This window comes from Scomber scombrus, chromosome 18, assembly GCF_963691925.1.
Source record: "Scomber scombrus chromosome 18, fScoSco1.1, whole genome shotgun sequence".
NCBI classification, from domain to species: Eukaryota; Metazoa; Chordata; class Actinopteri; order Scombriformes; family Scombridae; genus Scomber; species Scomber scombrus.
Genome location: NC_084987.1, coordinates 22,200,908 through 22,216,071, shown reverse-complemented (window position 1 = coordinate 22,216,071; position 15,164 = coordinate 22,200,908). Strand labels below are relative to the sequence as shown.

Genomic DNA, 15,164 nt, shown 5'->3' with positions numbered 1-15,164 from the left:
TCTTCTATGTTATAAAAACTATAGCACTTTAAATTTCACTGTGAATAAAAAGTGTGGTATATTTACTTGGTACATTGGTTCCTGTGTCAGTGTTCATGCATAGCTGTCCTCTACCTTTTTCCGCTTAGGGATTATATCATAGTATCCTATTAAAATGTCATTATTATTAATCTAGGCTTGTTCCTAGGGGTGCCTAATACTCGTCACAGTGGATTTCAAGTAACCAAATCAAGCTTAACCGTTTTCAGCTTCCTTTTATTGTCTTAAGTCCAGGACACAGCTGCATAAGTAATTGGTAACTCGATCGCAATTAACAAGCAAATCAGTTTCGCACCAGTCTTGCCTCTCTGTCTCTAGAGGTTTTTCTTTGTATTTTTGTGCCTATGTTTGTTGCATGCTACATTACTTTGCTTTTGTTAGGGGATTTATTGTTGGTTAAGTCCATGTAGGTATGCCTGTTCTATATAAGACCTTTTGGTAAACAGTGTGTTAGATAAATAACGCTTTCACCTCTTTATTCAACTGTTCAGGCATTTGCTCAAAGGATGTGAGAAGTCTGACTAATCATTTTTGACCTTTAGATCATGAAAGAATTAAACTGCATTCACAAGAAGGACCAAAGCAATAAAACCAGGATCAGCCTTCTTTCTTAGATCCTTCTGAAGAACTAGTTATAAAAAAACACCAGACACAACATCTTATCTAAGATCCCATTTATTTGTAGTGCAAAAGTTGAACAGACAGGACTACAAATCTTTAACTTGCCTCAGATCCCTGTGTGACGTACAGTATGTTATAATCTACTCGACCATTAAATGATATACAGACAAACCTAAAAGTTAACCCCTTCAAGCCATGCTAATGTGCTGCAAAGATAACACCATAAATATCAAATCAAATAATGAACCGCAAGTATAAAAAATGTGTACACACACAAAAGGATTTTGGTCTGCGCAGACTACAGCACTAACATTCACAGGGATAAAGGACAAGTCAGAAAACAGCAGCTCTGAAATGGGACAGATGACAAGACTAAAAAAGTGACTACATCTGTTGAAAATGAACCAGTAGTGAATAAAAGCGGATGTAGTGTTGATAAATGTGATATATACCAGACTCAACACTGTCCAAACACTGAATTCCAGCATATTAATCAACACATTTCCTTCCAGTTCAGTTAAATGAGGTCTAGCAGCAATTAACACCCATTAGCTGAGTCATTATTTTTAGTGTTATTATCATTGGGGACTTAAGCACATTATGTATTTGTGACAAACTAGGAGGCGTTCAATTGGTTTAGTTGCCTACATTCATACAGTTTAGAGTCTAAAGTGGTGAGTGCATTTAGGTCCTACCGAAAACCAACACCCTGTTTCAATCTTTAGAAGAATTGGAAAAAAAATTAAAAATGAAGAAACAAATGAATATTTCAGCTCATACGAGAACATTGTTGAGAAAAATTACACACAGAAAACAAACCTGCAGTGTGTTCTTGAAGTAAAATTAATCTATGTGAGAGGGAGCGAGGGCACTGCAAATATCCCAAACTTCACCACAGGAGGGAGTATTTTACGTATTTTCGCGAGGCACTGAACAAAAACTCATCGTTAGAGGAAAGTGCTTTGGTATACCGTGTGAAAATTCTTATACGAATATTAATATTCAAGTGAATACGAAAGGAAAACCAGACTAAAGCCAGAATGCACCCTCATGGTCTTTACATCTTCTTAAGGTCCTTCAAATAAAAAACAAACAAACACCCAAAATCACATGATCGAGAAGACAAAAATAATATCTACAAGAAAATTCTAAACAAATTGAAAAAAACCCTGTAATGCATTAACGGATGAGATAATGTGATAATCTTTGATCAGTCGCCTGTATATATATATGAAGGTACTGCGGTTGCCTGGGTAACTGTAGGTCTTCCTTAGAGCTTACATATACATCTAGGCTACTTCTCTCCTCAACACCAACAGGATTTACTTTCAGACAGGCAGTAATGATACAGGAAGAAGGGAGGGTCCTGATCCTCTTAATTACTCCTCCCTTGTCTCCCATATTTGAACTGTAACCTTGACTAAACTACTTCACATTATGTTCTATTGTTTAACATAAACATTTAAAGTAAAAAAAGAAAAAGAAAAAAAAGACTTAAGAGACCCTAAATGGAAGTGAGGCCAAAAGAACAAAGAAATAAAAGTCACCTTAAAAGGTGAGACAGCCTCTTTGTCAGACCTGACAATTCACCAACTCCAGTCATTTGTTCTCTTGTACAGTAGTGTGTCTTTCCTCTGTGGCTCCAGAGATAAAATAATAAGTCTCATACCATTAAAAGCCACCTGGGGGCATCAGCAGCATGAAACATATTCTTTGAGGTACAGCATCCAGTAGTGAAGGCATAAAAGGCAGAGATAGGAGTCTACTGTAGATCACCTTGTCATCTCTTTTGGCATGTTGCCATGCCTCGACCATTTCCTTGGTGTCGGGGTAAAGGTGCGAGGTCTTATCTTGGTTGGTGTCGTATGAGGCCTCTCTTGGCATTGGTGGACTGCCTCTGCTGGGCGAGGAAGGACATGGCCTGGTTTGGGGGGCCCAGACGCTCGCCGGACACTTTCTGATGCAACGCCATCCCCTGAGAGAAAGAGAAACATTAAAGAGTGAAGGAACACGTGTGGATTGTGACAAAACTGTCTTGAACCACAGAGCTATTATGTGAATCACTTAAACTGAAGTTTCTAAACGTAAAAACAGTCAGATTTTCCACAAGATAGCAGTAAAATGCTTGTTCTTGTGTGTGTGTGTGTGTGTGTGTGTGTGTGTGTGTGTACTCACCATATTGTACCATGCAGTAATGATGAGTTTCTCTTCCTGGTCGTGTCTGACTCTACTCTTCTCATAGTCATGCTGCACAAAGGAACACATCATCACGCATTAGAGGGAATTAAAGAGCAAGAGTCACCGAAATTAGCCTTTTTAAGCCCAAAGACTCATACCTCCAGGTGCTGGATTTTTTTCTCTTTCTCCGTCAGCTGGTTCTTCAGAGCCTGAACGTCAGGAGTCACGGTCACCGGCTGCTGCTTAGGATCCAGGGTTTTGATCACCTGCAGACGCACATGTTCTTACTCAAAGTGCACAGAGTGACAAATTAAACACCACATTTTTTATTTTAGAGCCAAACGATGTGATGGACTGACCGTTCTAGCCTTCTCCACGTAGCGCTTGTATCGCTCCTCCATCTGCTTCATGTCCTCATCCTTCTTCCGCAGGATCTCCTGGAGTTCATCTATCTTCTTCGCCACTGAGGGGGGAAGGAAGGAGAGAAGATTAAAAAAAGGGATTAAAAAAGTTGATTAAACCTAAAGAATGGAGGAATTAGAGAGTGTGAAATTACATTTTTTAAGAAGTTACTTACTGTTGCTGTCCACTTTAGGCTCAAGATCATCAATGACCTCTTTTTTCTTTTGGAGATCTGAATGGGCTTCATGGAGCTTCTCCCTGGAATAAATCACATATGATCAAGAGTGTGTGACAACTTGATTTTGTTTGGAAGTTACATGAATAAATAATACATTAGCAGCAGTGGAGTACTTACAAATGCTCCTCAAGCTTCTTCTTCAATAAAGATGACTTCAAAGTAGAAAGAAAAGAACAAATATGTTAAAACTAACACACACACACACACACACACACACACACACACACACACACACACACATTGTTTTCTAAATGACACACACACACACACGCACACAAACACACACAGTATAAGCTGTGAAAGTCAAGCTGTCAATGAGTTTAATCATGGGCCAGTTGGAGACAGAGGGTGGGCCGTACTTACGATGGCCTGATTTTGGCAGAGTTGGTCGATGGGGGCAGGCAGAGGAAGACAGACAGAGAGGGGCAGGCGTTAACAGTGAATCACCACGGCAAACATGGGTTAAATTTCCACACGACATGTATCAAAGCAGGAGAACAAACAGCGCGGTCCTCAACCGCTATGTGTTGAAAACTATTCGATACACTTAAGTGTGCTTTGCAAATGTATTGCTTTGTATTTCCTTTATGAAAAACTCATCAGTTCTCTGTTTTCATGTGTTATATCTTTATGTCTCGATTTCACTATGTTCATCAGTTTCAGGTAAGAAGTTTCAGAGAAGATAAGTTTTCACTTGCACTCTGAATATTCTGTTAATTTGAATGTAGAAAAAGTATAGATGAGTGATGAGAGTTGAGGAGTTCTAACTGAAGTGACAAAAGTGGCCGGAGGAGAAAGATGCCGGTCTCTTCACTCACATCCTCCGTCTTGCTGTCCTGCTCCTGGAGCGCTCTCTGGAGCTCCTCCACTTGAGAACGCAGCTCTGAGATCTGCTGCAGGTTCAACCTTGGAGGCAGGAGGAGGACAAGAAGAAAGGTTAAGAATAAAGAGAGAAAGTGGATAGAGAATCAAAAAGAGAGCGGGAGGTGGAATTCCTTTGGCAAACAGAAATATTCATGAGAAGTCTTTTATCCCAAATGCAATAAATATTTTAGACACTTCCAAATGATCAATACACACACAGGAACTGATATGCACTTGTTTGTTTTAAGTATGATTTTATGGAGTTTATGATTCTGGTCATTTTGGTCTATTGTATGTCTGTTATTGGTGAGTCAAAGACAATTTTCCATCATGGTTGACCATTAAGTTTTATTCTATTTTATTCTTTTATTAAGTTGAGATTGTGTTTGGAAGATGTTAGAAAAGTATCATGTTGATCCTTGTACATCTGCTGCAGGCGCTTCTTATCCATTCCTGTGTGCTGCCTGGCCATTCACAGCTGAGCTCTACTGAGCATGCTCACTCCACTCCTCTCCTCCTGTTACTGTTGCTGAGGATGCTTCCCACACCCTGGGCCTGGTGTTGCATGGACGGACTCACACACACACACACAGTCCACCCACATGTCCACATGCCCACAGGCACGTAAAAAAAGAAAACACACACACACACAGCCAAGAGACAATCTGGCTTTCTGCTGTCTGTCCTCCAGTCCAGCCCACACAGCTCAGTTGAGCACACAGTCCAGAGGGTGAGTTGACATTTAGGCAGATATCACTCCTACCATCCAGCCAAACAAGCATCTTAACGTCCAGGAACACACAATATGGTGGCTTGGACGTGGTTATGATTATTTAACACTGCTGCACAAGAAGTTGGACTGTTGGATGCTGCTCCTAAAAAACAACATGTTACAAAAGCACACCAAGTACACACACACACACAGCTACCTGTTCTGAGTTTCCAGTGCGTTCTTGCTGCGCTGAGCCTCTTCCAGCTCTGCCTGCACCTCCACTAATTTCTGCCTGTAGGTCTCCTCCTGGACACACAACATCTTGTTCTCGCTCTGCAGACGCACCACTGTCTCTCTGTGGCAGGAGAGGACAGGGGTGACAGGAGGCGACAGGGAGACGGCAATGAAAAACAAAGCAGAGGACAGATGAAGTGGGTCAGAAAGTTGCACAGACAACAAGGTCCTTTGAGTTGAGTTGACCGAGCCCTTCTATGAGACAACGCCCGGGCCAAATGTGCAATGCTGACATGTGTCACATTCAAGTTCTAAAAATAAACTTTTGTGGCTGAGTTAGCACGTCCAAGTAGTTTATCTATAACTGTAGATAAATGTAGGGCACGGGTGGGCTACTCATAGTGACACCATTTGTGTTTGTTGCAGGTTTAAAAAGGAAAATCTCATCTGTTGCGCATAAATTTGAACATTAACCTCCAACACCACAGCTTACACACACACACACACACACACACACACACACACACACACACACACACACACACACACACACACACACACACACACACACACACACACACACACACACACACACACACACACACACACACACACACACACACACACACACACACACACACACACACACAGTACATACCTGAGCTCAGTGGGCATGATCTCTGCAGCGAGGTTTCCTACTGTGGCATCACTGTCACACAAGCCTCCTGGGGGGGGGGGGGAAGAGAGAGAGAGAGAGAGAGATTATGTGTCACATGGCAACTTTACACATTCTATAACATTTATTTTTAATCTGAGAAAGAAGTATTACACATCTGCAGAGCATTTTTACACACATATACATCTCTAAGAGGGTAATTTATGCTCATCAATAAGAAATACTCAAAAATTGTGAATTGTGGAAGGTTTATTGCTGCTTAATGCCATGTTAAAGAAAAAATATACCAGAAGTGGAATATTACTTGATTATTTTACCATTTTGCAATTTACTTGTTTATTTCTAAAAGTACAACTCACCTGCTCCACTGAGACACCTCTGTTGGACTTGTGCACACCGGAGTTCATCATTTGTCTCCCGAAGCGTGTCTCTTTCTGAGATCAGACGCTGAAAACCAGAAGCACAAAACAGCACCGTCTTCAGCTTCAGTTCAACGTTTAATGTGTAAGAGAAATTATCATGCTACAAAAAGCATCTATAGATTCAAATCCAATATGAACTTGCAGGGTCTGGAATGGGAGAAAATAAAATAAACTAGAGAGAGCTCGTCTGACATTAAAAAATGTACACTTCACGTCAGGACACTATGTATTATTTTTGTTACTCCCACGAGTAAGCGGGGACATTAATCACTCCTGTCAGATTGCAGAAGGTGTTAGAACTGACACAGGACGTGGGAGTCCACTGAAGAATAGTACGATATTTGCCTGACAACAATTCCTCCTGCAGAGACGTGCGTCCCCTACTAATCGTAACACATTGTGAATAATATTGGTATAAAAAAATAAAAACTACATATTATTTAGTAATATGATTTAGTGTGGCTATGATATCAGATAAAAAAGCACTTTGTAAAACGGCATTCACAAACTCACTTCTTTCTCCTTCTGCAGGCCGTCATACTTGTCATGAAGGTTCTTGTATTCAAACTGCCACTTCTCAGCTTTCATGGCCTCCGCTGAGTGCTTTGTGTGAAGCTCATGAGCCTGCAAGTCAGAGAGAAAAGCAACAATCTGCATTGGCGAGAGCACTCTGTACAAATTGCGAGGTTTTCCAAAACACGTGCGTGGGGCCAGACTGTGTTTAACATCACTTGCATGTCAACACAGGAACTAAGTATCAACTCTCCTCCTCCTCACACACGCCCACAGCTTGCCTGTCTCTTGTAGGTGTCCAGCTGATTGCGGACGGCGTTGGCCCGACGGAGCTCCTCCTCCAGCTCGCAGGTGCGCTGCATGTACACAGTGTTGCGCTCCTCCAGGAGGCGCACCTGTCTGCGCAGGTCTCCCAGATCTTCCAGCTTCCTCTTGTACGTCTCCACCAGCGTTTCGAGCTGGTTCACCCGGTCAGATGAGTGCCTAAGGGCGAAAGGAGGAGAGTGTGGGAGGTGTCGAGCGCCGACGCAAGGCTGTGACTTTTAGTTAAACACAGTGTATCCGTGTGGATTTGTGCTTAACTACTAAAAGCCAACAACTGTGACGCAAGCCAGCGTCAGTGCACGAATTTCATATTATCAACACAGATGTCAGAGGAGAGGAGCTGAATGGACGTCTGTGTGTGGGCAGTGTAGGAGTTGTTTCTGTGAGTGTAAAATGATAATAGATGAACTACTGCTTAAAGACACAGAGATAGTTTCAGTTAAAATGGGTGTTGTTTAAAATCATATTTTAGGCATTTCATTGTTGATCTTATCCTCTAAAAATTCACAAGTTCACTTACTATTGGCTCCATAAGACTTAGCTAATATTTACAATGTATGTCACAAGAAGGAAAATCTTTGTATGTAAGGCACTAATCAATTGTTTAATGAATACAGTCTTAGTTGGGACATTGCATACTCCTAATTGCTCTGCCGGAAGGCTCCGAAGCAGAGAACACAAACCCCTCAGGATCCATGTGACTCAATATCCACAAAGTGTATGTGACTGAATACAGTCATCTCTGCTGTTTGTAAGAAGGTCTGCACATTGCATAAGAATCTGGATCTAACCCATTTTGGTTTCCACAGTTAATTCGGCTTTAAAATTCAGGTGTGTTTTATGAGAATACCTGAGAATGTCCATCTCATCTTTGAGGGCCTGGGCCTCCTGAGCCAGGCTGGTCAGCTCTTCGTTACGCAGCTGCAGGTCGGTCACCTCGCGCTCCAGAATCTCCCCTCGCACACGCATGTCATCTCTGCTGTTCTCCAGCCTGAGATACACATAGGATATCAGGAGCAGTAGTTTGTGTATCTGATGGACTGTGGGATGCTCACACAAGATGATACGGCAATAGCATCTGATTTCAAGTCTACGCATAAGACTTATAATGTACATTTGTCTGCTATGTACAGGCCTGGTGAATGTGTGTGTGTGTGTAGTGTTTGTACCTGTAGTTCTCCTCTTGAAGCTGCTCCATCTGACTCTGCAGCAGCAGCAGCTTCTTGCCAGTGATAGCAGTGGTGGTGGTGTCCAGAGAGTGGTTCAGCTTCTCCTTCAGGGAGCGTGTCTCCGCCTGTAGGGACAACTTCTCCTCCAGAGCCACCGACAACTACAGGGGGGGAAGAGGGAGAAACTGAAGACAAATTGCAAAAAAAGAAGAGATTTTCCAAGAATGCCCACATAAAAAAACTGGCATCTTTCCGGAAAACAAACAGCACAACACAGTACAAGCTGGCGACAGATTCACGGAGGACAAACACAGCGTGAAACTCACCATCTTTAGTGCGTACGGGACCACGAACACATGCTTTGCTCTGATTTCACATGCTCATGTCGTCAAAAGCTAGTTAGTCAGCTGGTTTGCTACAGTCTCAGGCGGATGGAGCATTCACAATAGTGATGTTGTTAGAGTTAGCCTTAGGGTCACCACATCTTCGTGATATAAATAGATGAATGTGGATGGCTCGTCACTGACAGCCGTTAATAATACTGGTTATAGTGTCATAAGTGGCGTGGGGAAAGATGATTGAAGTTGGTTTGAGAAAGGCTAGAAACTGACAATGTTGTGTTTGAGTCAGGCTGAACACGCTTGAGATACATGTGAGGTTACAGTTAGACAAGCTGGCATTCCAGTGTTTAAAAAAAGAAGAAAAAAATGGGGGAGTGCATTCTTACCTGATGGACATCTTTCCAGTTTGAATACAGCAAAACCCTATGCTGAACTTTAAGGACAGATTGCATGCTTTAGCACAGGACCAGTAACAGCAAATAGCTTTTTTAAAAAAACAAAAAAAACAACACAAATGACTAATCCCCAATGCGTGGGCTACGCAAGTAAACAAACAGGTGGGCTGAGAGCAGTGCAAATTATTGTTGGCTACCACTCCATCCTAAGGCAATGTGTCTTTTTTATCTTGATGTTATGCAACTATTGACCGGAATGTATGTTTAAAAAAACAAAAAAAACAACAAAAAAAAACCTAAATTAGTCCATTTTCAGTCAGTGGTGCAAAAACAAGCCGTGGGTACACAACACACAATCAGAGGGAAAACAAACAAGCCTCAGGCGGGCTGATCAATAAGGGCCAGAGCACAAAAGCTGCAGACACACACACACATTCAAACAACATACTGCAACCACAGTGCAGCAAAACCTGGCTTAAAAGTATCTGAGAGTAGAGGTGAGGTGGTTTAATGTGACGCCGAAACCACAGAATAGCGGTTACACCAATGTTCTGTTAGAAAAATTAAAAGATAAACAAAACCAAGCCCCAGCGTGCCCTCTTAACGTCTCAGGAAGCGCTTGCCTAACGAGACGCGGAACCTCGATTCGGTGAACCAACCTGATGCTCCAGGTCTCGACAACGGTGGCTCAGGTCCTCCTTCTCGTCTGCCTCCTCGCTTAGAAAGTAATATTTCCTGGACTGTAAAACATAAAAACAACAGAATGTTAAGACACAAGAGATATCATAGTAGTCACAGGAGGAGGAGGAGGAGGGAGGAAACATTGGTGAAAGGGTGAGCTAGAGCACACAAAAGATGTAACAGATCTGCTGAGTGAATAAAAAAAATGTCTACAGGGAGGGTTTACAGGGAAGTTTCACCTGATAGTCAAAGTCCCCGTAGGTCTCTGGGCTTCCTGGTACAGATGAAGGCTCTTTTGATAAAAGCTAAAACAAAGCAACCGTGAGAAAGTCAGGGAAAAGGTAAAATTATGGGGGGAAAATGCAGCAGCCTATTCAAAAAAAGCATGTTTGATGTTTTTACAGTGCCATCAAAGACTAACCATTTTCTTGAAATATCACAGTAAAAAGGGTTTCTGGGAGCGCGTTCAGCCTTATGCTCATTCGGATTTCTTTGATTGTGAATTTGCCATGACTAAGAGCGGGATTAAGGCGAAGAAGAGGGAACCGAGAGGATAAACGAGAGGCTCACTCACCTCCTGAATGGCTGTCATGACAACGTGCTGGACAGATTCCTCAAGTGTCATTATCTGCTGGATTTGCTCTGTTTAGGGAGAGACCAAGACAACAGGGACCGATGAAGGTGTCGCCAAATACAGATTAACATGAAAACCAAACCAGAACTGCATCTAATTTCAGAGACATTGCTCTTAAAGCTAATGTTAAAAAAAAAAGGGACTAGATCTTAAAAAATGGTGTTTTAGTGTGAGGAAAAGAAAGCGTGTAGTCAGTTTATCAAGTTGTGATGATCAAGAAATCATGGGATTTGACTTGGAGTTAATCCTGTGTGTTATTTTCACAGATGGCTGCTTCTGCTTTGTTTAAAGACTCACTAATGAGTTTTTTTTTTATCCTAACAGCAGACAGATTACCTTGTTTCTTCTCACAGCTGACAGCGCAGCCCAATACGAGCTGTACCAGCTTGCCCAGTTCAGTGACGTCTCCCATCTCTCCTATGAGGTTCACGTCCGGCAAGTGATCTTCTGATACCTGGTGACCCAGCACCTGATCACGGGGAGTAAAATCGGACATTAGGATTCATATAACAACTTAAATGTTTACTAGAAATGGAAAAGTAAGAAAAAAATTATTCTTACATCGTGGTAATACTCCAGCATGCTCTTGAGAATCTTTTTCAAGTTGCTGACCTGGAAGAACAAATCAGAGTGACTATCTTGATGCTTGTTATTATCAAAAAACAGGTACTAGACATGTTTATCCCTCTAGGTTGCCGTAGGGTATTCTGTCATATCCTGCTGTTTCACAAATTACCTTGAGGCGCCAGTTGGCCCCGCTCTCCTCCTTGATCCTGCCCAGCCATGTCTCATTAAACCAAGAGGGGTCTCTGTTAATAAGAGCACAAGAGAAGACTCGTGACGACACATCTCTGGACATCAAAATTCACAGAAGGCCACAGGGCAGCGAGGCCCCCGTGCTTCTGTTCTGATAAACACGATGACATTTGAGCGGAGCAGTTCATTAAAGTCACACGTGGGAATGACGTTCTAGTTATGACCTTTAAGTAAAAGTACATTCTGTTTGTTCGGGTATAGTAGTGTTTTCTGTTTCTCTGTGGAAGTCTGTGGGTGCAAATATCCCACCTCAGATCTCAAGTCACAAAGGTCATCAGGCATGGAAGGACTAGTTTACTCAACAACAACAACAAAAAAAAAAAATCACACCTACGCTTGCGGCATTCACAGCCGCAGCTTGGAAAATTCATTCAAAGGAAAATAAAGCTGACCTCACAAATCCACACTCTACTCTTTAAGGGATTTCCATTTTGCATTGATAATGGGATTGTGCAATTCAAAAGGCCAAAGGACAGATAAGCAAATCTCTGTGAGTAGGTTCTTGAACGAGTTTCTCCCAGCTGTTTCCTCTGAGCACACGTTGTGAATTTAGATAATCAGAACAGCCGCAAAAACCATTACAGAGGTAAATTACTTGTACGTAAGTGTGCTCTTACATTCTGTTCAGCACATGTGCGATGGCCACTCCGCTCGTTAGGTCGTGCTTGCTGTTGCATGACGGCACCTGAAATGTCTGTAACTGTAGATGAAGAAATATGTCATTAGCTTACACTTTAACGAAGCTTACACATTTGACACACAGTTGACTTAACTTAAAACTGAACCAAACAGGTAAACAATGATTCATGTGTAAGATATGACTGTTTACCTTTGAATGTGTGTAAAAACCCTCCATGCAAATAAACTCTTACTGACCATACTTTAAAAAAAATACAAAGTCAAACAAACTGACAGCTCACAAAAAGAGTAGACATATGCATATCAATCCATACACTGACTTAAATGTCCACTCCTGACCATTGTAGCTTGAATGTTCATTAAAAAATGATTAGGTACTTGCAGTAAAACAAGATTATAGAAGCCTGAACATTACAAAGCTGCTGTTAAATATTCAGGTAAATGTCAGGGATGTTTTTTTTAATCTAAACCCTCTTGAGTCTCTAAACACAGATACTAAGCAGTCATGTGTGATTATATCCCTTCTTAGCAAGCTATTAATAATAGCTGATGTGTTGCTTTAGTCTTACACTTGCCAGCAGGTGGATTTCCCCTGAGCTTGAGAAGTTTCAATGTTGGACACCCTAACATTACTGTATAAGTCTCCCCAGCTTACACTAGCTATTTTAGTTTTTTCCCCTCGCTCCTCAGGGCAAGCTAGTTTGCTGAGACTGCAGTCAGTTTGATAACAAGGGAAAACAAACTTCCAATGTATTTACCTAGCTAGTTAGCTTCGCTGGCTAGCGGTGCTAACGCGCAAACACAGCACTTCAACACTTGCCGGCTGCTATTAAGCTCACTAACTTGGTCAATAATGTTGCTACTCGTCGATTATGTAAGGATATAATGTCCCAAAGCAACATTATTTCTTTATTACTTTGATAACTCGAGCAGTCACCTGTTAGCGGCTAGCCCCTCGCTAATAAACGCACCTAATATTAAACTCACCCAGGTTAACAGAGAGTCACACAGCTCTGCTTTATCCAGACTCATTCTGCTGTCCCCCGGGGCAGCTGACAGAGAAGCGAAAGGTTTTTTGCTCTCAAGGCTGGAAGTTGGCTGCTGTCTCCAAACACTTTCCACGTCACTTACAGCTCAGCCATGGCCTCCTGCTATCCCTAACCTCCCCCTTCGCGTTTCACCTCTCCTGTTATCCAAGCGAGCTTCCGTATTAAGAGAGTTCCCATGGAAACGGATTATGTTGTCTTATGTTGTCTAGTCATGGTGAAAGTAATAATATCAATTATAACCTACTGTTTTGTCTAGCTGTTAGCCTCTTAGACATAACAATGGTTTTAAGCATTTCATATAATTAAAATTAAATGATCAATACTCTTCTTCTTCGTCTACAATTTCTCATCAGCTATTGAAAACATCCTGAATCAGAAAACAAAACAATAATTTAATGAAACTCACATGGAAATTCCCCCAAAACATGGTTAACCACAACAGAGATAATTCAGTTTCTGTTGTAAAACTACATCAAAACTAGTGGGGAAAAACTTGGAAATCCTACACTTTAAAGGGAACAATGTGTTTGTGTTTTCATGAATAAAGTTCTGTGATTTCTTACTAAAAAACATGTCAGCTATTAAGTATACAAAAAAATCCCCAAATTCAATATCTATGGTTGGAATACCTTACACACAGTAGGCACCATGCTCTATTTTTCTTTGGAAAGGCAGTTCTGCTATTCAGAGTCTCACTGTTTAGCTTTTTTGCTGCATTCAAAGTTCCTTAAAGAACCACTGGATGGCTCTAGTTGACATGTAAAACAGCTTGATACACAACTGGCTGCCCCAAAAGATTACAGTGCCTAGATGACAGGTGTTTTGTAAAATGTTTCCAATAAGACATGTTCTCTGAGTGGCCTGAGTTTTAACATATCATGAATATAAATCAATCCTTTATTTTACACTTGGTATTTCCATGGGTCTGACCTTCCATCAATTCAATATGTGACACCCTCTGTGAATGTATAAATAACCAAATGTTCCACAGTGTCTTTTTTTTTTCGGGCATATCAGGGCTCTTGGAAAGTCAATGTGTTGACCAGTTCACACTTGTGATTTCAACTTGGAAAAATACAACTTTAGCGGGTTTCTGTCAGAATCCTCCTTCTCATATTATTAACATGCTGTCACACACGTAGGCGACTCCCTTTCCATAGAAATCTGCATATCTCCTAGTCCACACAGCTCCTTCCTGTGTCCTTTGTCACGGTCACAAATCAAACTGAGACCAATCACAGCTGAACACTGCCCACTATTTCCTGTTTGCTTTGGCAAGCTCCAACAGTGACTGTCTACTAAGTCCACTGTGTTTGTTAAACACCTGCACGAGATGAAATAAATACTTCCGGTCCTTGTCATCCAAAACCCGCCTGCTGATAACACTGCCTTACATCTGGTTTTACCATATTTGTCTGACCGGAGTTCCTGTTTTTCTAGATGGTTTTCTAACCAGAGGAATGCATATGTTTGCTCTTCACTGGTTTTTATCATCAACCAACCTTGATCACACTGACTCCTGTTGGCTACAATGAATACTGTTGGCTATATATTTTAAATTCATCTATTTTAACGTGGATGTCATTTCATTCATTTGAATCTCTTTTTAGTAGCAGTGAAAACACTTTTTATTGAGTTAAAATTTGTTGGCCTCTCTCCAGTTCCATACACCCTTCAGCGGAGTCCTATAAGGACAAGCTGTATATGCCTATATGTTACGGGACAGAGGGTCTCAAGTTGAGTAACCCTGGGATGAATTAAGACACCTGGGAGGAAGTGAGGTTCATGACTTTGGGGGGAGGGGGGGGAGCGGAGAAGTTAGTCACCCACTGCGGGATAGGTCTGGGCTGACTAATGCTTGAGTGGCAGGAGGTGTGGTAGAAGCTCTGGCAAGGCAAGGCTCAAGCGGAGGCTGACTATTTTTGGCCAGCTCCTCTTCCTCCACGCTAATTCCTCTTTTCACCCGTTCGCTCTTTCCTTATTCCCCAGATGTGTTTCCTTCCTGAAAGTCTAAAGGCTTTACTTCTCCTCTTTTCCAACCTCACACTGACGCACTTGCATCCCTCTGGGGGGAACTGGAAGGGTGGAGGTGGGAGGGCCAGCAGCTAAGATTGAGTAATTATTGCTTTTTTTTAAAGCTTGTGGTTTACTTGTTTGGAAAAAAAAGTGGGGATAGTTCCCTTTTTTTATCCGTTAAGTGCAAAGAGCAAAGCATGT

The 15,164-nt window shown here is 41.8% G+C and overlaps 1 protein-coding gene across 1 annotated transcript; it reads right to left on the bottom strand.

Annotated features, from left to right (window-relative positions):
* Window positions 1–696: 696 nt before the first annotated feature.
* On the bottom strand, window positions 697–13,071 carry LOC133999719 (protein Hook homolog 2-like). Its single transcript, XM_062438991.1, has 22 exons — window positions 12,886–13,071; window positions 11,877–11,959; window positions 11,180–11,252; window positions 11,005–11,055; window positions 10,780–10,912; window positions 10,384–10,451; window positions 10,049–10,114; window positions 9,788–9,868; window positions 8,393–8,553; window positions 8,074–8,214; window positions 7,181–7,382; window positions 6,900–7,010; window positions 6,324–6,411; window positions 5,947–6,013; window positions 5,272–5,409; window positions 4,297–4,384; window positions 3,596–3,630; window positions 3,416–3,498; window positions 3,198–3,301; window positions 2,997–3,104; window positions 2,836–2,907; window positions 697–2,635 (listed from the first exon to the last, which is right to left on the bottom strand). Exons 1-22 carry the CDS (start codon window positions 12,928–12,930, stop codon window positions 2,507–2,509), a joined length of 2,127 nt encoding a protein of 708 aa, XP_062294975.1. The 5' UTR covers window positions 12,931–13,071; the 3' UTR covers window positions 697–2,506.
* Between the last annotated feature and the right edge of the window lie 2,093 nt (window positions 13,072–15,164).